General features: G+C 45.8%; 1 protein-coding gene across 20 annotated transcripts in view; it reads left to right on the top strand.

The window, feature by feature from the left end:
* Nucleotides 1-24,789, top strand: part of Gramd1b (GRAM domain containing 1B) — a 240,382-nt gene that overhangs the window by 66,650 nt on the left and 148,943 nt on the right. For 11 of the 20 annotated variants that reach the window (XM_030244297.1, XM_006510235.4, XM_030244299.1 and 8 more), the window contains exon 1: nt 1,642-11,671. The exons of 5 other annotated variants lie outside the window; for them this stretch is intronic. In XM_030244297.1, the coding sequence (XP_030100157.1) occupies nt 11,295-11,671 (377 nt within the window). In that variant the 5' untranslated portion in view covers nt 1,642-11,294. Of the gene's footprint in view, nt 1-1,641; nt 11,672-24,789 lie in introns of those variants that run through there. 4 more of the 20 variants (XM_030244298.1, XM_030244296.1, XM_017313320.2 and 1 more) reach the window with 2 other exon arrangements.

Raw genomic sequence — 24,789 nt, 5'->3', positions numbered from 1 at the left:
GAAATGAGTGTTCTGGTCAAAGAGCTTTACGGTCTGAAGGCTTCTCCTCTCGAGACCTCCTACACGGTGGAGGCTGCGGGAGGCTCTGCAAACAAACAAACAAACAAAAAAGAAAAAGAAAAAGAAAAAAAGAAAAAGAAAAGAAAAAGAAAACGTGACCATAGTCAGAGCTGCTCCTGGAGAAACTGCAGGGCCCAGGCACATGCTCTATTCAATTTTCATCTCTCTGAAAGGGTTGTTGCAGTATAAGAGCACTCTCTTAGAGTGTTTGAGTCGGAGGAACAACAACTCCGGGCTTTGCTTCCCATCTCCCTCGCAGGCCCTGCCTTCATTTCCTCGTAATGCTAGGGCTGAAGCAGTTGGTTCTCCAGTCACAGGCTAAGAAAGAAATGGGACCAGAATCCTGCTTTCATGCCAGGCATAGTGTAAGGGAGATGAGAAATGCACAGTGGAACACTCAGACAGAGGTGGAGGGACAGCGTGAGGGCAGTGCTTTCTGCAGGATGAGGCGGAGGGGTGTATCCTAAGGTTGGATTCCATGCAACAGTAAGAACCATGATACAAGGGAGGTAACAGTAGGGTGAGAAGAGGCACCATCGGATGGGTTGCTTTGAGATGACTTTATACTCTGGTGATTGATTCTGATAGAGAAGATGCTCTCAAAACAGAAAAGATGAGGCCTTTCAGAAGGACAGTGGGAGGAACAGAGGCAGGCATGGACTTGTGGCAGAACCTTCTGACCTGTGGAATGGTGTAGAACCTTAGAAAAGTGGCCCAGAGGTCACTCAGCACAACCGTATAGTGAGGCAGTTTCCAGCATGCACCCTTTGCACTCCACAGGGTGGAGTCTTACAGGTAGGGTCTCTGTGGATTGGGGTCTTACTACTTTTCACTGAAAACATCTGGTTCCTGAAGGAAGGAGGGGGGTTTCTCTGTTTGGGTGGTAGGCAGGGTAGAAGGAAGCAAGACGGAAGCTTGGGTAGTTAGCATCCTAGTGAGCCTGATGCCCATTCGGGGACCAGTGAGTGCCAACTAGCTATTGTTGTAGTCAAAGTGGGGAATTTCCTTATGGTGTGGATTAGAAACTAATGTCCAGGTTCTGAGGTCCAAAGTCCAAGGTCCAGCCAGCCCACAGAGAAGGCACACTTGCATGGAATGAGATCATGTGAACAAGCTTTCAAGAAAGGAGACTTTGCTCTGGCTGTCAAGATTTAAGCCGCTGTCAGACTACACACCGGAAAGAGGTTATCTACCTGTGGAGGCCAAACCAGAAGACCACAGAGAAGCGATGTTTAAAGGTCTTCTAGTGTTTACTAAGCCATTCCAGTGGAAGATAGCAGGCTTCATTTAAAGCGAGGGTTTCTCCTGTCTGCATTTGGAGTCCCCTCCGTGGAGTGTCCGGTTGGCAAGGCTTTCAATAGCAGAGACATTGAAGTGCAGGACTCATCCAGCCCTGCTATTTTACTGCAGACCTATGGGTAGACTCCGTAACAGGTAAGAGGTGTTGGTGACACATTAGGCTTATATTTACATAATTAGGGACAAACGAAGTTGCTTATGTGGTCCGAATATGGTGTAAAAACTACTTCTTACTGCTACGATGTTCCGAAACTCTGTTGGGAATTCTAGCAAAGGAGGTCTGCTGGATATTTGGGGCTGTACATTTTTTAAAAATATTAAGAATTCAATATGAATGCCTGGAGAAATTAATATTAATGCGGTGGTCTGTTTTTATTGAAGGAGCTGATAGAAGCTGCCTAGATTAAACAGGAGAACAGCACGTATCCATTTGTAGAATTTTAGCTCTAAATATTCATTTGTTTACCAAGTTGGAAAAATGTTCACGAAAATAAATGGCAAGGAGAATCAGTTCGAATAACAGATTTTATAACATTGAAACAGATTGGCAAGGGAGGGAAGAAAACAGCTTGAGCTGAGAATACTTAGATTTGAATCACATCTTGATACATAAAGGTCTTAGTTTCCCCCAGCCTCAGTTTCCTTATCTTAAAAATGGGGTGCGTTGGTGGGGGGAGGACATTTAATTCATAGATGTGTTATATGGCTTAAGTGAGAAAATACAGTGCTTGGATCAAGAATCTGTAGGTGAATCTAAAAAATTTTAAGACAGTGAAATATTTCTCTTTTTTTTATTAGGTATTTTCCTCATTTACATTTCCAATGCTATCCCAAAAGTCCCCCATACCCTCCCCCCCCACTCCCCTACCCACCCACTCCCACTTTTTGGCCCTGGCATTCCCCTGTACTGGGGCATATAAAGTTTGCATGTCCAATGGGCCTCTCTTTCCAGTGATGGCCAACTAGGCCATCTTTTGATACATATGCAGCTAGAGACACGAGCTCCAGGGTACTGGTTAGTTCATAATGTTGTTCCACCTATAGGGTTGCAGATCCCTTTAGCTCCTTGGGTACTTTCTCTAGCTCCTCCCTTGGGGGCCCTGTGATCCATCCAATAGCTGACTGTGAGCATCCACTTCTGTGTTTGCTAGGCCCCGGCATAGTCTCACAAGAGACAGCTATATCAGGGTTCTTTCAGCAAAATCTAACCTACATCTGGTGGACTTTTAATTTGTTTTAAGACTTAAGTGTCCCACACTTATTTTAAACTCATGGGTAGAACGTGTGCGTTAGTAATTGACTGATGACTTCTATTAAGTAATATTGTTCCTGCAAAGTTGTGTAATATTTAATATAAATATGTGCATTGATAATATAATATCAACTAATATTTAAAGTGAATTGGGGGGGGGAGACAGAGAGATGGCTTACTGGGCAGACACTTTCTGCCAAGCCTGAAGAACTGACTTCTGCCCTGAACTTACATAGTGGAGAGAGAGAACTAATTGTATGACCTATGACCTCCCAATGCATGCTGGGGAGGGGGTGTGCACAGCCCCCTGTACTCACCAAAAAAAGTTTTAAAAAAATTAAAACACATTAGGAGAATTTCCTACATAAAGGCATTCTATTCTTGCAAGTAAGGAGCCTACCTGAATGCAGATGATGGTCCTGTTAGATCTTTTGTGCAAATCGAATCATTTGAACATTGGGATTAGCTCTCGCACAGTGCTTGGGGTTTGGTTTACGCCTTGCTCTCTGTGGGCTCATGGGGGAATTAGATGTGTGTGTAACCGCCTGACTGCTAGGGACTCTTCTGTGCAATTTGTTTTAAAATTATTTTTGAAGTCAAAGTACTACTTCAGAAAGAAGTTACTAAGTTACTATGGTAGAGTTTGTGCCACAGATGTTTGATGGACACACAGATGTTTCCAGCCTCAGCTCTGTGACCGCTGCGTCCAATATTTCCCTGGCCAGTGCCTTCATTTCTCACCATGAATCTGTGAGGCAGGATGGAAGGAAGGTGAACACTGCAGTAAATACCTAACGTCCCTTCGGGGCCTAGAATTCTTTCAACTAAGGAAAGTCTTCATAAAAGTGTCCAACTGTGCTGCACGTGGTAGCATTGAGTTTTAATTCCAGCACTCAAGTGGCAGAAGCAGGCTGATCTTTGTGAGTTCCAGCCCAGTCTGGTTTACATGGTGAAATCTACCTAAGCCAGCCAGGGCTTCATAGTGAGCCATGTCTCAAATACAAAACAAAGAAGAAAAAAAAAGTCCAACTACTAGACAGAATTAAAGTCTCCCAAAGGTACTTGCTTCATTTAGGGAGAGGGTAAGGGAATAGGAAGTGAACTTTCCTTTATCCTGGATACACACCCACAAGTCCAGGCTCCATTCAGGGATGTAGTTCCCTTAAAGTGTGGACACCGTGTCATTCAATAGAGTACTTAAGAAGACCTGTGCTTTATTCAGTTTGCTAAAGAAAAATTTCACCTATCCAAATGTGCAATTTAATAAATTCTTTGTAAAAACATATTTTTTGTATTTAAAATAATATAATACAGCTTCTTTGGTGGTTGTGGGAATTGAACCCAGGGCTGCCACATACATTTATGACAAGCAATGTCAGAAAACACCGACAGAGTTTCCTCCCCAGTAAGCAAAATGTTTTAAAATCTATCTTGTTTGTCCATTTCTTTTCCTGTTTTTAGTTGGTTTGTTAGCTTTTGCTTTTTGTTATTTCCCCCTATTGCTCAGACTGGTTTCACATTCCTACACTGTGGCGATCCTCTGGGACTGCATCTGACTTAACTCTATGTTCATAGGCCACTTTTCGCTTAAAGCAATTCTTTCCAGCTTGGAGATTCTGAGAGCTACAGCAGCGACTCCAGTATTCATCTTCCCAAGTCTCAGTTTCAGACTGTGTAAAATCTTGTGCAGTCACTGGCACCGAGGCCAAGGATAGGCGCAGTGGTTCAGTCCTAAGAGCAGGAGAGGACTTGGGAAGCAAGCATGATGCTTGCCTTTGGGACAGACAGCTCTTGGGCAGAGAGCAGCCAAAGCGGATGTATAGGGAGTATTCCTGAAAAGGAGAAACAGCTGACAGGCAGAGAGGGCCACAGTCCATGCAGACCTGCAACAGAATGAATTCTTTTCAGGGCTCGTAATCCTGTATAGTCCTCTTGATATTCTAATATGGGGATTTTGAGAGCCATTCTCCAGGGTTGCTGGGAGCATCTCGCGGGGCTTTGAATATGAAACACTTCTCATGACGTCTGGCTTGCCATAGCCAGGCAAGCAATGTTGATTCTCTTCTTCATGTGATTTCCAAGTCATGTCTCATTCTTGGTTTGGTTGCATCTGTGTCTCTGACATCTTCCACAAGTCCCATTTTCCTCCCTCAGTTCCTCTCATCCCATCTATGTTCCTGTCTCAGATGTTTTCATCCCTCTTTTCACCTGAACTGCTGGCCACTCAGAAGGTCAGTACCCCAGAACCTTGATCGGCTGACAGTCTCCTAATTGGTCCAGTGCTCCGTACCTTTGCTTTTCTAAGATGTATTTCAACGAGTTATCAGAGTTAATATTCTCCCAAATACAGGTCAGTAATAGGTCATCAATGTCATTTTCTTCACAAAAAAACAAAAGCAAAAAATAATCATTAAAGAAAAAAACAAACAAACAAACAAGAGCTATTTAAATGACATACTTTTGTTTAAAGAATGAAACCTAATATTAGCACTCTTGAGATTTTTTTTAAAAGACAAAGTCTCATTCTGTAGCCCAAGTTGGCTTAGAAGTCACTAGTTGAAGTTGGCCTTCAATACACAGCAATCCTTCCCCAGACTTCAAGCGCTGTGATCACAGGGGTTCAACTCCACGCCCTGCTCCCTGAGTCTGAAATACCATTTCCTCCATGTGTCCTGTAAGGACTACCTGTTCCCGTCTGGTTAAAGTATTCTAATCTTTCCATTCACATCTTATCTGCATATGATTGACTGGGACTTGCTGGCCAGGGTGCCGCAGCACACAGCACAAACTGTATTGGGTTTCTCTTGCTCAGCAAGGCATGTACACGGTGGTCTAACTTACCAGTTACTTGTCAAATTAAATGGAGTGGAAGATCAACATGAATAGTCCTGGTTTCTAACAAGGGAATGAGAAATGCAATCAGACACAACAAAGGCTGGAGTAACAGAATGCTCATCACTTGCCAAGCTCTGTTCTAAGTGGTTGCTGTGACTCCAGAGTTCGAGAGCACTCTGGGAGAAAGCTGCTACTTACAATCTTGAGTACACAGGTGGGAAATGACAATATCCAATCTGATAATAAGCCACTGAAAAGACAAAAGAGTCCTTACTAGCATGGCTGTACTCAGTGTTCCTGAGGGCGCGTTCTATGTTGCTTTTGAGGAGTGTAGCTGAATTACTTATGTACAGCATGGCATGGCCAACCCAGGGTAGATGGGGCGACCTTAGGAAGTTATTGCCAGCCCTGCCTTGTACAAAGATTGTCCTTGCAAGACTTAAGAGACAAGAGGGGATGGCATTTGTTTGTACTTTGATATTACAGCATCACGGGCAAGGACAGCCAAATGTTTTGTGAAACCTAAGAGCTGTGAAACCAGAGGGCTTATCTGGCGGCTGCCCTTCTCCGGGGATGATCATGTGACCTTAGAGATTACCCCGGCTCTGGTGAAGGCTAGTGAAAGTAAGCCTCTGCCAAATTTGTGCATTCCCTAAGGCTGAGAGCACTCCCTGGATGGGAGAATTTCCATCAAGGTCTTAGAGCGCTTTCTTCTTTTTCCTCAGGAGGGGCTAGATGTGGTGGCTGGTCAGCTGTGGTTTCTTTAGACTGTATTTAGCAAGAGCTGACTTCCTAGTCTACACTCCTTCCCCAGCCTCATACATTTAGCATTGTTCTTTCTTACCTTAAAAAAAAAACAAAACAAAACAGAAATTGTTTATTTATTTGCATGTGTGAGTGCTTGTGTATGGGTTGAGCACATGGACGTCAGAAGACAGCTTGGAGGAGTAAATTCTGTCCTGTTAGTCTGTGGTTTCCAGAGATAGACCACAAGATCTCAGGTGGTCAGGTTTGGTGGCATGCAACATTACACACTGAACCATGTCTGCCCTTTTCCTAAGCAGTTAGCTCCTCCAAGGAGGGTGAGGCCAAGGGAGAATCCAGAAAATAGAAGACACGTATGAAAAGTGGACTCAAGGGATTCTCTCCATTTTCCCCTCTGATCCTCATACCCTTTTCACCTTGTTCCTGCCACCCTGCTACCCGAGTGATTGGTCTCTATGTTTCTAGTTCACTGGGCAAGGTGGTGAAACAGTTTGTAGACCTCAGGGAAGTCAGTGATCAGAATCCCTAAGAACAGTCATTTGAGACAAATTTTTGTTTGGGTCATAAGCCAATGATTTCAATTAATCTAATTCTTGAGATGGGATCTTGCTATGTAGGTCAGGCTGGACCTGAACTATGAATTTTCCTGTGTTAGCCTCCCCAGGGAGCCTGGAATTGGGATTATAAAAATGAGCCAAGTGCCTGCCAAATTGCTTTTGTTTTAAACTGGAAAACCTGAGCCTCAGATACAAGGACTGTTAGGATGGCTATGGGCCTTTAAGGACAATCTGTTTTCTTCCACGGCCTCTAACTAGGCTCCAGTTACCTTCTAAAGGCCCAAGAAGAAAGCCACTCCCAACTCGTCTTGGCCATGCATTCCAGTCTTCAGCCAGCCTTAACCTTGGGTAAATGTTTGTCATTGAGCATGAGTCCCCCACACTGCTCTTTGCACAAAGCACTTGCTGATAAAAAGAGGGAACTATCTGCCCATGTTACAGCATCTGCTGCTATGTTTCTGTCCACATCTCCAGCTTTCCTGCAAGCTGTAAATTCCATTCACTCTATTCCTTGTCTGCTCTTGCCCATGCACTTTGGTGAATGCAGTGTGGGACAGTATCTGCCTATTGGGCTGGTGGGTGACTGCATATTCTCACGGGTTACATATATAAGTGTGTACTCGGGAGATGTCTATCTCAAAGCTGTTAGTTAGGTTCTCTGCATAATAGACTAAGTCATTGCGAGTCTCCAGAAGTAGTGGACAGGTGTTGGGTGTCTTGTGTCAATAGGAAAGGAGAGCCTGTACTGCTGAGAATAAACAACAGTCTCTTGGTAATATGAGATCCATTCATTTAAAGTTGGAGGCCTAGATGTGGGGTTGGAGGTATGTGTGTGTGTGTGTGGGGGGGCATTCTGAACACCACCTGTTTGCAACCCCCTAACCTCCAATACAAAGAGATGAGGTCAGTTACCCAGCAAACTGAGGCATCATTAGAGTTAACAGGAGAGAGGGCGAATGGGGAAAGGGGAGAGAGCAAGTCTGAAAGGGAGTTGTAGGCACTCTTTGGCCGTTGATACCCTCCTCCATCAGCTGCTTTGGGAAACTGCCCCCTCCTCCAATTTGGCTTCTTTTGCCTCCTTGTAAAACAGCTGTTGCAACTGAACAGCTGCAGTCCGGAACTATCAGGGAACTATTTTCTTGCATAGTATGTGATTTTGCTGGCCTCTACCTTGATTTCTGAAGGTCTGATGCTGGCCTTGCTGTATCAGTCATTGTCATTCATGGGAGTCCTTGGATATGTTTTTGCAGTTCTGCCCCATTTTCATGATTGCAAGAAGAGGGTAGTAACTTGTGTTGCCTTAGTCCTAAGGTCTCTAGGAAGGTATAATGTGATGTATTAAAACCTTTCTGTAAGCTCTAAAGGTCACATGCCAATCAAGAGCATATTGGAAGGGTTCAGAGGAAGAGACTTTTGGCTCTTTCTGAGGAGCTTAGAGGGGACATCTGCTGGCAGCTGCAACTATCTGTGCTCCAAAGTAAACAGAGACAGCTGTGGTGGCGGGCAGTGAGGTTTTGATTTTCTTTTTGTTAGTTTGTATTTGTTCCCCCTCCCCTGTGTGTGTGTGTGTGTGTGTGTGTGTGTGTGTGTGTGTGTGTGTGAGCACACTAGTGCAAAAGAGAGAGACAGAGACAGAGACAGAGACAGAGACAGAGACAGAAACAGAGAGGCCTAGCTCAGGCTGCCCTCAGACTTGCTTTGTAAGTGAGGATAAACTTGAACTCCTAATTTTGACTGGGGATTTGATGAGTGAAAAGGTTAAAGCTTTAAGGAAAAAAAAAAAAAAACGAGGCTCCAGGCAGAAGTGAGCGAAGGAGAGGATCAGGCAGGGATGAGGGATGCTCCTGGAATCTGCATGTGAGAACCTTTTAGATTTGGTCCAGCCGAGGTTTTACCTTAGACCAGAGGAAATGTAAGCAGTAATTCTCCACCACTTCTGTGCCTGAAGCTTAGATTAAATATTAGAGGATTTTAGGTCCAGACTCGTGGGCGGGACACCTGTCTGAAGTGCACTGGAGGAAGAAGCTGGTGGTTCATCTTCATTTTGAGGCTATGAATTTAAATTGAGAAGGCCTATGGCAAGTGTGTGTGTGTGTGTGTGTGTGTGTGTGTGTGTGTGTGTGTGTGTGTGTTGTACCTTTTCTTTCTTCAAAGAATAACTGGTAATGCCCTGTTTTCCTTGAGCAAGAGAGACTCTGATCCCTTATATCAACAGCGCATCTAAGAGGCAGGTTCTCTGGGAAGCTGTCAGACCCTCCTGCAAAGCCCTCCTCCACGGAAAGGATCTAAGACAGTGAACAAACTATGTAGATCCCTGACCGACTCTGAAGTTAAGAGACACCGACCATCCTCCTGGTCCAAGCCGGAAGAGCTTTTCAGGTCTTTGCCAGGCCTGACACCTGATGACTAGAGCTTTCTCCTTTCTCTGCCACCGGGAGTTAAAATAGAGTGATAGTGAATCATGTGCAAGCCAGCAGCCGGATGTGAAGGGTCAGGAAAGGGACTGATACTCTGACATCGCTTAGGGTGAACCGGACCTTGGCCCTTCACCAGATGCACTTCCTTTTTATTCACAGCCTCAAGGAGGTTGCATAATGAATGGCAGGATGTCTTAGCTTCCCATGTGTCAATGCAGGACATGACAGACAGCTGTTACCTCAGATGTCTTATTGACCTGTAGGGGTATATGCTATTTTAAAGTGGATTTTTTTTTCTCTTTCTCTCTCTCTGACTAGCCCTGGCTGTTCTTGAGCTCCCTCTGTGGACCAGGCTGGCCTCGAACTCACGGGGATTTGCCTGCCTCTACCTCTTGAGTGCTAGAACTAAAGGTGTGTGCTACCACCACCACCAGGCCTGAAGTGGATTCTTATGACCTTTAGGGATGTGATTTTTATTCATCCAAAGGGAAACTGGACTAACAAATACCGGCAAAGAGAATGGGCCAGATTGTGGGCCATGTATTGGGGTCTTTGTTATTCCTTTCGGTCTCCCACTGAAGAGGCAAATTCCTTGTTTGGGGTGGGGGTCGTTGAGTGTTAAACTTGTACCCCAGCAAGCTCAGTCCAACACAGAATGTCTTCCTAAAGCAGATCACTTCTACATCCCACCTCTCAGGGTTCACCTGCCTCTAGCACACTGATATACTTGGCAGGACTAGTCCATATTTCTGTTCAGAGGTCTGAGGCCACAGTAAACGGTGTGACCCAACCCATTCCCCAGCAAGATGAAGCAGCATCACACAGTCTCAGGAATGTCCAAGGATGCACTTGACTCCCTGGAGTCTCTGAGGGTGGTGCACCGGCTAACTTCTCTCAGCCTCTTTGCCTTTCACTTATAATCGGGCTATAGTTTTGGCCAGGCCACACACCATGTATCCAGTATCTTTCCCTTAATGGTCCTGTGTGTCCTGTGTCTTTCCACCCTATCGTGTGTCTTTGTGTCCGTGTCTGGTGTCCTCAGCTTATTCTACAGAACTGTCTTTTCTTCCCAGCTTGCCATTTTGGAAGCAGCCTCCAGGAACTTTCCATTTTCCTTCTGATTATGTATGCCCTGTCTTCCTGGTCAGCACTCCAAACAACTCGGAGAACGCGCATTTCTTAGGAGAGAGATTTGGCTGAAAAGTCACCCAGTTTTCCTTCAACCCTGTATCTTGGGTGGTCTGCGAGGGAGGGCTAAATCCATTGATTCCCCTCCCCCAGGGGAAAAAAAAACAGGGAGTTTGCTAACCAGAGCTGCTTAGCCAATCGTTGCCTTGAGAAAGTTTGGATTGTGCTCCTATTTCATTAGGCTGATTGGAGCAGCCTTGACTCGGAGGTATAGTCCCTCCCCAAGGGATTCCGTGTACAGTTACAAGGCTGTCGCTGGCTGTCGCTGCCTGTGCGTGTCCTTTCAGGCTAGCAACCCACTCCCTCCTCAGCCCCCACCCCCCTCCACCTACTCCACCTTTTTTTGTTTTTATCTAGTGTCTCCCTTGCTCTCTCTCTCTCTCTCTCTCTCTTTCCTCTCCCTCCTACCACCGCCTCTTCTTCCAGTCCTCCACTCTCCTGCAGCGCCAAGCCGGCTCCCCAACGCAGTCGGCTGAACGCAAACCACTGAGAGTTTGCTGCGCAGTTCCCTGGGGTCCGGGGCCGCCGAGTCCCGCTAAGGCAAAGACACCGGCAGAGAGAGCAAGCGAGCAAGCGGGCGCAGCGGAAGACAAACACACGGGCACGCGAAGGGGAGCCCCAGGAGGGCAGCCGGGTGGCAAAGCTTGGCAGGCGACTGTCACTGCGTCCCGGGTCGCCTCTTCCCTCGTCGGACTGAGCGAGGAAGCGCGCTTCTTAAAGTTCTAGACCGCAGGAGGCGGCGTCCCCTTCAGTCCCCTCCTCGCGGCGCTCCAGGAAAAGGAACTTGATCTACTGGCAGGCTCGAGCCTCCCGCTGAACGTGAGAGGGGATAGTGCCACGGGCCCCAGGGTAGGGAGCCGAGAGAGGAAGCCTCGAGCCAGGCTGCAGGCGGAGGGCACGGAGCAGCGGCCAGGGACCCCGATGCCGGCGGCCAACATGATGGAGAACCTGCAGCTGCCCGCCCTGCAGGTGCCAGAACCTCAGGGCGCACCCGAGGGCAGCGCGGTGTGGTCCAGCTCGTCCACCCCCACGCTTCGCCGCCGGCGCTTTAAGATGCGCCGGATGAAGAACGTGCAGGAGCAGAGCCTGGAGGCGGGGTTGGTAGCCCCGGACCTACCCGGCGTCCTGGCCCCCGGCAAGGAGTTCCTGCAACTGCCGTCCATTGAGATTACGCCCTCCAGCGACGAGGACACCCCGTGGTCCAACTGCTCCACACCCAGTGCGTCCCCGCGCCGAAAACGCTTCCTGCTCCGCAAGTGGCTGAGGGTGAGGGAGCGGAAAGAATGCAGTGAAAGCAGGTAGGTTCCAGTTTCTCTCCAGCAGTCTTCCCCTGAACCTCTCGCCCCTCCCCAGGGCGGTCTAGGACCCTAGGGCATTCTGGTGGAAACTTCCGGGATCAAAGAAGGAGCTTATCGCGTCACCTTGGCGTCTTCAGGCACTGCCAGGGCACCAGGGCTACCACACAGCCTAGAACTAGGGACTTTACATTACTTGATGTGTTTGACATAGGTTCATGCTGCGTTTCATTTCTTGACCCTCACAGCAAAATGGCCAATACAGTGTTATCTTTTATTATCTCTTAAGCCCTTACTGTGCGCAGACTACTGTCTGTGGTGAGGGCTTCACCTGAGGATGGAATTTGGAGAAATTAGGTAGATAGTATTAGGCTATGATTCCATTGTACAGGTGGAGGTGTCGGGAGACTAGTGACAGAAGTTTAAGTGACGCCTCCACATGGACTTCCGAATCCCATTTCACTTTTTGTCATTTTCTTTTTCCTACACTACCCTGCTGGTACAGGTCCATGTTGCCTATGGAGAGGTGACGTATTCACATTTTCTACCACATCACGGACACATCTCACGATCGATCACCGTGCCAGCTTCAGTTTTGCTAGGGAGATGTTTGCTGTTCACATTCAAGAACTAGCATGAAGCTCACAGGGTAATGTGTGTGTGTGTTGCTTCAGGAAGTTGCCCATGGTGGCATGGAGTCCCCGCTACTCATGGATACCATGTCCCCTCTTCAATTTACTTCTGGACTCGGGGTATGACCATTAGCAGAGGTCTGTACTATTAGAGGGGGCGGGGTGTTGCTGTTATTGCTGCTGGTGGTAACTAATGGGAGTTCATTCACCCTATCATTTCACTTTCGTTCATTATCACTTATTGAGTGGGTCTCAAAAGCTCAAAAGTGACACCAGCAAGTGTGGGGATCTTGAGGGGGTCTCCAGGGTATGAAGGGGTGTGGAAGCTAAGCTTGATAGGACACTTTTAAAAAGTTTGCCTAGCATACAGGTGCCCCTAGCACTTCCAACATAAAATAAATAAATAAAGCTGTGTGGCACCTGCTTGTAGGCCTAGAACTCAGGAAGAAGAGGAGGAGGATCCTTGGGGTCTGAGATACATGGAGGTTACACGGAAAGGTTGACCTCTTAAAAACCCCAAACCTAAATGAAACCAAGCCAAGCCAAGCCAAATCCGAACCAACTAACCATATAACGGAAGCAGCTGAGACATGCGAGTTTCATTCACACGGAAGTGATGGAGCCATTGGAAGATTTACACTCTGTCATCTGTAGTCACTGTACAAGAAAAGGTAACCTTGGAGATGTAGGAAAAGGCCGAGGAGAGAGGGGCTCAAATGATGACAAATGAAGCTAGGAAAAAAAACAAAACAAAAGAAAACAGTGACATGAGCATGAGGTCAGGTGCATATGATGGACTTAGGGAACAACGTGGCCAGAATCAACAGAAACAAGCATGTGATGTGTCTTTGTGGAGGTACTGAGGGCCTGGGCTGGGGTAAGCAGGAGGTCTTTCCTGATTGCAATGGCTGCACATGTTCTCCCAGCTATGGACCTTGGGGGCAACAGGTTTTTCTCTTCAGGCACGCCACCCTGTTTCCCTTTTGACAGGGCAAGGGAAAGTGAGGACTGGTGGGGGCTAATCTCAAACTAAACTGTGACTCAGGTACTTTTCCCTCAAATGTGAGAGACCCTGAAAGAGGCACAAGTACAGACAACAACATGGAGATAGTCTTGCACTGCTGGGTAATGGAGGCTGGTGGAACCGAGGAAATGTAAGGAAAATGGTTCTGATCTTGAGAGTTGTTTAAAGGTATGGTAGGATAGTTTTTGTTGTTGTTGAAGTGGGGAGGATGGTATTGGAAAGAGGAAGTTTATTTTACCTCCTGAGTATGACTTAAGACAGTTCTTTTATGTGCTTGTTTATTGGGTTGGAAGAAAATGAGCATCTGCTCATCCTCTGGTATCCATGGAGGCTGGGCTCATCCTCTGGTATCCATGGAGACTGGAGGTTGGGTCCAGGTCGCTCTGAGGTCACCAAGTTGCTTATAGAAAGTGGCATATTATTTGCTCAACCCATACATATTTTCCCACAGATGTAATTTTTCATTTTTCTCTCTCTCTCTCTCCCTCTCTCCCTCTCTCTCTTTCTCTCTCTCTCTCTCTCTGTGTGTGTGTGTGTGTGTGTGTGTGTTTGTGAGTGTGAGTGTGTGAGTGTGTGGAGGTCAGAGGATAACCTTCAGGAATTGATTTTCTCCTCATACCATGCAGATTCCAGGACTTAAACTCAAGTCCTTTAGGCTCAGTAGCAAGTGTCTTTGTCCACTGATCGATCCATCTTGATGGCCCATGCTCTCATACACTTTAAATCCTCTCTAGGTAACTTCTAATACCTAGCATCATGCAAATGCTATCTGAAGATTGCTGTACAGTATTATTTAAAGAACAAGGATAAGGACATGAAGTCTGTTTTGTATGTGCATAGAGGTGCACGTCTGTAATTTGTGCACTAGGGAGGGCTGAAACAGGATGATTGGTAACATAGGGCCAGCCTGAACTAAAATAAACATCTAGTGGGAATCTAGTCTAAAATAAAGTCTAAACCTAGTCAGTATAGTTTTCCTGCGTTCTTTCTATCTGTAATCCATTGAATCTGGAGATACAGAACTTGGAGATACAGAAGGCCAACTGTGTATGTACAAAAGGGCAGACTGGTCTGGGAATGTAGGCGATCCTTGCCTATATAGTGAATTTGAGACCAGTCTTGGCTAATTGATGCTGTACCCTCTACACACAAAATAACCAATACAAAATCAGAGCCAAACTCAGACAAAACAACACGACCGTGGCCTATGCGCCCACCCTTGTCCATCCTGTGTTTTCACTGTCTGGTACCTGCCCTCTTGTGGTGACCCATAGATGTTCACTGAAGAAATGCCAGTAACGAGTAAGTCTATTTCCTCTTTCTGAAGTGAAATCCTCCTTATTCACAAGTCTGAGAAATTTTTAGGGGAGGGGGAGATAGCTCCAGAGCTGAGGTTTATAAGATAGATTTATTGAAATATGATTTAGCTGCCACACAACCTGCAATCTCCTGGGTTTGAAGCTCAGAGTCTACATCAGCAATAGAGGACTTGCAGACGTACTACGACCTGTAGGATAATTAATACCTGATATTTAATACCAGGATGAAAAGAAGTATTTAATCCAATTTTTGTAGTGATAGACGTGTACATGCATCCCCACAGTTAATTTTAAAACACCTTTTATCAGCGTGCGCAAACACACACACACACACACACACACACACACACAGAGAGAGAGAGAGAGAGAGAGAGAGAGACAGACAGACAGAGAGAGACAGACAGAGAGAGAGAGACAGAGACAGAGACAGAGACAGACACAGAGAGAGAGAGAGAGAGAGAGACTCTCACACAGCCATTCCCTTTAGTTAGCACCCATAAGCTCCATCAGCTTTAGGTATCCACTAATCTGCTTTTTAAAATAGAGAGCTGAATTTTAAAAGAATAAATATCTATTGAAGATGGAAGGGGATGACCATTGTACTGTTGTCTGTTTTGTTTGATATAACAAAATGCTCGAGACTAGATAATTTTATTCATTCATTCATTCATTCATTCATTCATTCACTTGTTTATTTAGGCAGAGTCTCATGTATCCAAGCTTGGCCTTGGACTATTGATCTTCTTGTCTCTACTCCCAAATGCTGAGATTACAAGTGTATGTCACATCTGGCTTCAGTTTCTTCCTATACAAAGTGGAATCAGCTCAGTGCGGAGCATGTGCAGGTTCTGAGCAGTGAATAACTTGATGGGACAAGCTCTTTGAATAAGTACTGTTACAAACCACCAACAACAATAAAACAGGAAGAAAAGAATTAATAACCGCACGTGTCCCCAAATCTCTTGGTCAGGAATGGTGGTGGTAAAGGTTTAAAAAAACACAAACTGAGAGGTTCAGGGTCTCCTGAATTCCGTGAGAAAATCGGGGATCAGGCAATGCCATGTCTCCCAGGATGTATCTTATGAAAGGAGAAAGACAGCTGACAAGTGACAAGTGAATTGGGCCATGCGAAACTGCAGCCTGTCTTTCTGGTGAACACAGAAGAATTTCTTTGCTTGTCTCCCTTGGACACAATCCTGACTATGATGGTCTAGATTACCTCTCACTCAGCCATCCTGCACCCTTTTCTATGGGACAACCTTACCCTTAGCATCTGCTCACAGGCTAGCAAGCTAGCTACTAGTTTTTGTTTAGCTCCACATCTGACCTTTAGTAATGGTTTGCACCAGTTCTGCCCAACCTGGTGTGTTAGCGTAACTCTAGGGGGCTGTGCTAACTGGATGGCGGTTTGCAGGTTTATATCTTTGCTGTTTATCTTGATTCTCCGTCTCTCTGACAGTTGGAGGAAGAGTTGCTTCAAATTTCAGGCAGTTTGCAGGGAGCAGGGTGAGCTTGTTCATCCAGACGTCTACTCAATCAGCCTCGATTTGGTTATTCTTTATATAGTTATCTATTCAGCCCTGCTCTGTGTGGTAGAGAAAAAAAACTCTCATCCCTCTTTAACACAAAGCAACAAATCCATGCAAAGGGACTGTGAATGGTTAACGACGTACAACGTGAGCAATCAACTCAGGATAGGGTTAAGAAGGGAAGACTTCTACCCGTCCCATAATTCCTTGAGGCTGGGAGTGAGTCTTATTTTGTGCCAAGTTTCCTGCTAAGTGTCTTAAATACATGATCATTGTTAATCCTCATGACAAACCCGTGGGGTAGGCTTCGTGGGGGGAAGAGGCTGCGGTAGGAGAGATTAACTTGTTCCTGGTCTAACAAGAGCAAGGCTAGGAGGTGAACTCTGTGCTTGTGCCAGTGCCGAGTTCTTTAGAGTTCTGTGCTACTGGCCTCACATGCTTGAGAAGGTGTAGGTGTGGAGGAGCTGCTTGTGCAAGATGGGTATTCACAAGACAGGGGAAGCTGCTGGGCCAGTTTGGGTGGGGAGGGTGGGGGTGGGAAGTACAGCTGCGTGTGGGTGACAATGATGGTTTAGGTGGACTCCCCCAGAAGAGGCAGCCTGCCTTTGCCTATAGATGTGGTTTCTAGATTAAAATAGTTTATGGAAACTGAGACGTGGAGATGGAGCCCCGTGGGCTGATTTACGCTGGCCTGGTTCCTCTGTGGGAGTTGGTATTTCTGGAGTTTCCATGTGGTTATGTGCTCAGCCAATCACAGGAAACCAGGATGGGTGTGGGGTAGAGTAACCGGTGATAAATCCCACCCCCATCTTGGTTAGTTCTTCCCAGATACTGTGTATCCCCCAGTTGCTAGGCTAGTCACTGATGGTTGCTTCTGGTGTGCTCAGTTTTCATTAAGGCGCCACAATGGCTAAGCTGCCAGTGGGGAATTTTCTTCCTGACCCTAGTGAGTAAGCTGCCAGCTCTGGAGCAGGTGTTCCGATGTCCACATGGTTGCTGGGCTGCCGTGTGTACAAAGAGCTTTAGGTAGACTGAGAGGCCTTTCTGGCACGGTCTTTCTGTCTTCTTAGGATCTCCCCCTTACAGACCAAAGATGTGTGTGACTTACCAGGCTGCCATGCATCTGGTGGGAAGGAGGACATAGGTTTTAATTATCTTGGGGGGCCCAACAACTTCAAAGATGGAGGGGGCTTCCCTCTCTCTGGGGAGAGAGTCAAAACCTCTCTCAGGAATACAGAATGAAAATCAAACCTGGCCTTTCCAGTGGGAGAAAGGAGACAGGATGCTGATGCTTTGAGCTGTTGGAAAGGGCCTGCCACCCCATGCTCCCAATAGCAGTCACATGTCACTTCTAGAGGCAGTATTGAGCTGGTGGTGTATCTCAATGGTAGAGGGCCTGTTTAGCAGGCATGTAGCTATAGGTTCAACCCCTACCCCCATACCTCATAAATAAATAAGTGAATAAATAAATAAAATAGTGGGGTAGTATTGATTTCAGATGTTTTCAATTGTGTTTCTAGATTTTTGAGTAAAGTTGAATAGTTTAAAAGTGCTAGAAAAATATGTCTGTGCATAGCTAAGGCTGTTGGTAGAAGACAGTGATTAAAAAAAAGACCTTGGGGTATTTCTCTGGAGGACCCCCCCCCCAAAGAGTTTTTGTTCTTAGTCATGGGGTGTGAAGCTTTCTCTGTTTCCTGTGCATTCTTTGACAGAGCCAAGACTCACATTGTTCACACCTGATCTGAAGATGAGATTTAAAAAAAAATGAGGTGACCTGACAAGCCATAGTGACTTATAAGCTGAGTTTCAGACCTGTGACCTGTGAAATCTTTGTCAGCCCCTAACTGACTCTGGCATCTCTAGAGCATTAGGCTCTTTTTAGGGCTTTATCCTGATAGCGCATTGCTCCAGTCAGGCCTATCCTCTCCTCTGCCTTGAGGTCTGACCACTGCTGTTTGCTGTTTTGCTCTTCCTGGTTAGTGAGTTTAGCCATGAAATGATGATGCAGAGAGAAGGAATGAGAAAGATAACAAGCTCTTTCCTCACTTTCTTTTTCAACCATGGTAAAAGAATTTGTCTGTGGGCCCAGTTTGGGTGTAGTATAATGAGGTACACAGGTCACTTCCATAGCGCCCTGATGATTGAATCCTGGTTGCTATGTCAGAAGGAAGGGCACAAAACAAGCCTTAGGTCTTCATCTCTTGCTATTTTGATACTCTGCTACCTTTGGATTCTGCTGGGTGTGAGCCCTTGAACCTTAAGAAATGTGAATAAAATGTGAGTGTTTACAGTAGCCTGCTGCAAGTAGTTTGCTACAGCAATGAAAAAAAAAAACTGAGTCAAACAGTGAGCATAGCAGGATTTGTCCCAATAAGGAGGAAAATGCAGCAAGACAGTAGATGGTTAGTCAAGTGACACTTTTTGTTTGTTTCAGACAGGGTCTCTTGTAGCCTAGGCTAGCCTTGAAAATACTATGTAGCAGAGGATGGTTATAGACTCCTGATGTCCCTGGAGTCACTTCCTGAGTGCTGGGATTACATCAGAAAGTACAAAGTATGCCTAGCTTCTCGCTCGCTCGCTCTATCTATCTATCTATCTATCTATCTATCTATCTATCTATCTATCTATCTATCTATCTATCTATCTATCTATCTTCAGATAGGGTCTTGTTTTATAGCCTCAACTATTTTATTCAGACTGTTCTCACACTCACAGGCCTCCTGCCCCAGTCTAGAAAATGCTATACAGATGTTTGTCACTATGTGCAGCTTAGTGACACCTTTTTAAACAGCTCTCCAAGGGTCTTCAAACTTGTTGTAAAAGAAGTCATTTTAAATACTATATAAAGTCAACCATCATAGACAGTCTAATAAAATAACTAACTAATTGTAAAATTTAGGGCAGTAGGAAGTAGGAAAATAGTTAATAATCTTGACCCTCAGTGCCATATTATTTCCTGGTATTCTTTTTTTCTTGTTCAGTTTTTCAATGGGGGTGGGGCTTTGGGGATTATGAATCCCCCTCTATAATAAATTCAGGTGTATCGAGGGGGCTCATGGTCTGTAAGACACTCACTGCTGATTCTGTGGGTTTTCAGACAGCCTTGACTGGAACCTGGGACAAAAGCTATGCATGCCTTGTATGATACTACAGGCCATCCCTTGAGTTTGCCTCAGGGTTTTCTTGTAACAGGACTGCAGCAGTTCAGAGCCAGTGGCACATCTCTCAAAGCCCGTTCAGTCAGGAGTAACTAGCTTGGTTAACTCAGCGCTGTCATGTGGAAGCATCTCCCAGTGGAGGCCACTCACATTTGCAGTTTTCTGCTTGACTTAACAGACTCCAAGGGCAGGAGTGGCCTCAGCAAGGTAAACCTTTGCCTTCTCAAGTTTCTGGCATGAGTGAACCGAGCACAGGTGTGACCCCTTCGTTTGAGCCTCTGTTAGGTGGCTGGTGCAGTATTGAATTAAGATCATCATATGGCCCCATGGTTTTCTCTCTGTGTCACTGTTACTTCTTCATCTGTGCCCAAAGGTTTTGTAGAAGGAGCTTTGGGTTCAGTCATCATGATGGTCCACACTTCTGGCTGTAGTGCCAGTCAAGAGGTTCTTCTCCTGTGTCCCCCATTTGTAGGAGGTGGGGTGACTAGGGGGCCATCTTGAACAATAGGCAACACAGCTGCATTAATTGTTGTTTAAGCCAGAGTTTCATGAATCTCGGGCTGGCTTTGAACTCATTATGTAGCTGAGAATAACTTTGAACTTCTGATCCTTTTGTCTTAATCTCCCTGGTGTGTCCCATTTTTCATGGTGCTGAGATTAGAACCCAGGGCCACCTAGATTGGAGACTACTGAGCTATATCCTCAGCCCTGGCTGAATTTACACCTCCCCCTCTGTGTGTGTGTGTGTGTGTGTGTGCTTCCTCCTCCTCCTTCCCTTCCTCCTCTTCCTCCCCTCCTCCTCCTCCTCCTCTTCTTCCTCCTCTCCTCCTCCTTCTCCTTTGTGACAGGGTCTATCTATCTTATAGTCCTAGGCCATCTTGGAACTCACTATGTAGATCAGGTTGGCTGGGACCTCTCAGAGATCTACCTTTCAAGAGCTGGTATTAAAGGTGTGCACTACCACACTCAGCTTTATCTGTATGACTTCTGTATCAGGTAGGGGGAAAAAACATTGAGATTGTGTGAGGAGAAAAGAAGAAAGATGAAAAGAAAAGTCGAGCTATGAGTGAGTAGTTCGGGGCTGTTGTGTGGTTGTCTGACCTGGGTTTAACTCCTAGCTCCAAAGACATCTGCTATGGTTTGACTGAGAGTGCCCAGCACTTATATATGAATCTTTATCCCCGAATTCATGTCAATGTTGTTGAGAGTTCCAACCCATAGGATGCAATTAGGAAAAAACATGTCACGAGGGTGGAGACTTCATGATGCCTGCCGCTGATGACTTTATAAGAAGAGAGACACCAAAGCTAGGCTGCTTACTGTCTCACCTTGTGGTGCCCCTTCCACCTGAAAGGAAGCATTAGGAAGACCTTCAGCAGTGTGTGCTGCCATGGTGCCTCTGTAGGCAAGACCCAAATCAAACTCTGGCCATCATAATTATCCAGGCTTGTGTATTCTGTTCTGGCACTAGAAAGCAAATTATCAAGCCAGCATTCCTCCCTGACTTTCTTTCTGAGGTCTGCCATAAAGGGACACAACCTACCTGGCGGGAATGTCCCCTTCGTTCCTCTGTTGTTGACTGTAAGCACAGATTCATGTTCTGTTTCTCTATAAACCCACTGCTCTGAAGATGATCTTCCCCTTCTAACTGTCGGGTATTATGGGCTGCTAGGTGTCTTTTCTGTTTTGAATAAATGGTGGTTGGTCTTCCAAATTGGAACAGGGTCTTCTGTTTCAGTTCTCTCGTGGCACCCTGGGCATTGGCATCTCCCAGCATTTATGTACTCCAGAGTCAAAAGCAGTGCCTATTCCTGATGAGACCCATTAGAAGCCCTCTATGGCTGCCGGCATTAACCAGCCTTACCAACTACATGCACTGTCTTTCTCCAGAGGCTGCTGCTACATAAACCATCTGCAATCTCTATCTCTGTTGTTGTTCCCAATATGGGCCCCAGAATAGGCTCAGTCCATCCCTGCCTTGTTGCAAGATCACCATGTCTACTTATTTCATGGATCCAGGTGGCAGCCATGGATGAACACACATAATACTTGTTGATTCTAGGCACCACCTGAACCTGGATGGGCTTCTTCTGATGCCATCAAAGTGCTCTACTTTAATAACCTTGCAAATTCCCACAGTGGTTTCCATAGGTTTGTGGCCTGTCTAAATCATCCTTTTCTTCATCAGGTTAAGTTCTATTGCCTTTTTACCTGACTGGGGGCCAGACCAATGACCTAAGCACAGGAGATAGATGCCACTGTTTAATTCTTTAACTATTGCAAGAAAGAAGACAAAAGAAAACCAAAACCAAAACCAAACAAAACAACAACAACAAAAACAGCATATAATTTGGCCTGTGCAGCTGCGTTGCTTTTTCTTCTTCCGTCTAGAGTGGCATCCTTCCAAACAGGATGTTTTGTGTTCTTCTTGGAACGGCCATGCAGAGTGGCAGCAGGCCTGTGTTGATGGGGTGAGAGCCATTTGTAGGGCACTGTCTGAGTGGTGATAGGCTTAGTAGGCTTTCTTGCAGTTCTAGAGTCTGTCGGGGTCGGGGGAGCGGCTCCCTGCTCATTTCTCCTTGTGGAGTCTTCAGGCAGCCTGATCTTGCCTAAGTCATTTGAGTTCTATAACCTCTGCAGTGTCCCATGGGTTCCTGCTCCCTTCCCATGGGCCTTTGCAACAGTCAAGTCTAGGAACAGCACAGAGATAACCTGGAGGCCATTTGTCCGTAGTCACACTCCTGTGTCACGTGGGCTTGGAGAGTCTGGATCCAATTCGTATTGCTCAAAGCACAGAGTCCCATGGCTTCTCTCTCATAGTATGAGGTGTGAGAAGCATTTCTCAGTCTTCACGAGGTCTATGTGTATAACGCACTCAAGTAGAACAGATCAACTACGTCACGTAAACCCTCTCTGGAGCATACCAATTCTCCTGCAGGGCTCTTTTTCTTAGCAAGGCAAATGTTTCCCAGACAGACAGAATTTGACACACCTTTTTTTTTTCCTCCTCTGTTCAGGAGACCTCTTTATACATCCTAACCTTTAAAATTCATTACCCCTTACAAGCTGATGTTCTCTTGTTCTGGTAACCCTCACTAGAGTTTCTTCAGTTGGATGCTACAGAGCATGGGGCTCCTCAATCGAAGAGTTACTTCCTAGCACTGCTGATGGTTTAACTCTTTATTAAACGAAAACTGTAAGGCTACTGGGGAGGTTGTTTAAGGGTCATCTTTGCCCATTAACCTGCCTGCCTGCTCCTGATATAATTGGTAATACTAGACCACTTTATCATGAAACATTTGGTTTCTTTCTCTCAGGGGCCATTCTTCTCCATTTCTGTCCACACTGTGCCATCATTGGAAGGGCCATTAGCTCAATCTCTGTCCTGGTCTAGATCGACCTCAGTATGGCTCTTATACCTGACTATGGCCCAAGGAAATCTCAGATTTTTAAAGTTTCCCCAAACTTTAAAAACTGTTCGGCTAAAACAGGAGACCAGTACAGAGCGCTGTCTTTGGCTTACCCAGCCTTTCAGAGTTCTGTGTTCACACCCTTGCTTCAACCTCATTAATGCCTATTTTATTCATTCCTTTTCCTCCTGTCCCTCTAAAGATTTACATCCTATTCAAAGGACTATTGGGGCTCTCTCCTCCTTTGTTCTTCTTTGTTTTACTGTCATCTCTACTTCCAATGCTAATTCCAAGTCTGGCCACCTATTCTGACCCAACAACTATAGGCTTTGAAACCCACCTTGGGTTCAAAGAACCTAATTTATGGATTTTTTAAAAATTGTAAATGATGTAGATGAAGAGGTATATAGAGTATATAGAGTTGAGTGTGGGGTAGGAACATATAACTTGAGGATGGGTGGGTGGTCTCTCTTATTCTTTTTAGGTGCAACACCCTTCCAGAACTTTAACAAGTTCAGTAACCTGAGCAGGAAGTTCAGGGAGTTGTGTTTGTCTAAGATGTTAGTGACTTTGATCTTCAGCCTCCTCCCAGCCTCCACTTCTCTTCTGATAGTAGATTGATCTAGAATTCTACCTCTCATATCTTTTTCTTTGCAGTGTCTTCCCAACCTCTTCCTCCTCCTCCTCCTCCTCCTCCTCCTCCTCCTCCTCCTCCTCCTCCTCCTCCTCCTCCTCCTCCAAGTTCTTGTGTAGCCAAGGCTGGCCTCAAATGCACTGTTGAGGATAAGATTAAAGTTCTGATTCTCTTTCCTCCAACTCCATAGTGTTAGGATAACAGAAACTGTGTCCAGTTGATGTGATCCTGGAGCTCAAATCCAGGGCTTCTCTATGTTAAACAAGCACTCTATCAGTCCACATCCCTCTGATGTTTAATCACTCAGGGTTCTGAAAGACTGGGCCAATACTGAGGCTGTGCTCATTAGCATCAATTCCAGGGTTCTCTATCCCAGGGTCTCATTATCAGTAACAAAAGATCTATCTCTTTAGAGAGTCCAGGGCTTTTAAAGAGGGAGCATCAATGGTTATAGTACATGCAGCTCAGTGTCTGGAGAAGCCGGGAGGATGAGCAGCCTTACCAAAGCAGACAGAAGAGCCCTGCCAAGTGTTTACACCATTTGGCCTTTGTTGTGATCTTCTGCCCCCCAGCATGTCAGCCAGAGCCAGGCTGACCTCCAAGCAGTCGGCTTGGTCTAGCTAACATTGTTCCAGGCTGGGTCATTACACTCTGAGGCTCTTTTTGACCTTTTTCATGAGTCTCAGGGTTGGATAGAATGGCAGCAATAAAGGTTATTCTGAGCAGGTGGAACGTCTCCAGAAAACAGTCCTTAGCTCAAGTACTGACATGCTCCTGACACCCGCGTCCATGGTGAACCATGCCTCTCTGACGTGGGAAGATTGACCCACACACACACACCAAAAAAAAAAAAAAAGACAACAAGCACACAAAAGGAAAATAGACTTTATTATCTCTCTTGATTGCTTCTGTCTATGTTTTAAGCTATACTTTTAAGAAAGCTTTACCTAAGATCTAGGCAAAGTCCTCATGATCCATTTTACTATTTTTTTTTCTTGTGCTCCCTCAGTGGAGGGAGATAGAGGGCTACTTTCTGTCCACTAGAGTTTATATTCCATCGGAGACTTATTATTAGTGATGAGGGCCATTTCTTCCAGATTATGAGAAAAGTGCTGGCTTTGTAATGTCAATTAATGAATTTGTTTTTCTAGGGAGGTCTTTGGACTCTGGCCCAGCAGACCTCTTGGGAGAATTTTCAGCCACGCATGGGGAAGTGACCTGCCCATTCATAAGAATTCATAAGAACAAAGAACACCAAGAGTGCTTTCTCTCAAGTGTCTTCTCCATCTCCAGGCACTTCCTAACTGCCTTTGCTTGTTGTCAGAGCTTTTGTTTCACTGTCAGAGAGATTTGTTGTAAAGCACGGATTAGAGAACCCGAGAGAGGTGACTCTTACAATTCAACCAGCACTTCTT

Source organism: Mus musculus, chromosome 9, assembly GCF_000001635.26.
Source record: "Mus musculus strain C57BL/6J chromosome 9, GRCm38.p6 C57BL/6J".
Lineage (NCBI taxonomy): Eukaryota > Metazoa > Chordata > Mammalia > Rodentia > Muridae > Mus > Mus musculus.
Note: the sequence above shows the minus strand (reverse complement) of the source record. Positions and strands in the feature narration are given on the sequence as shown.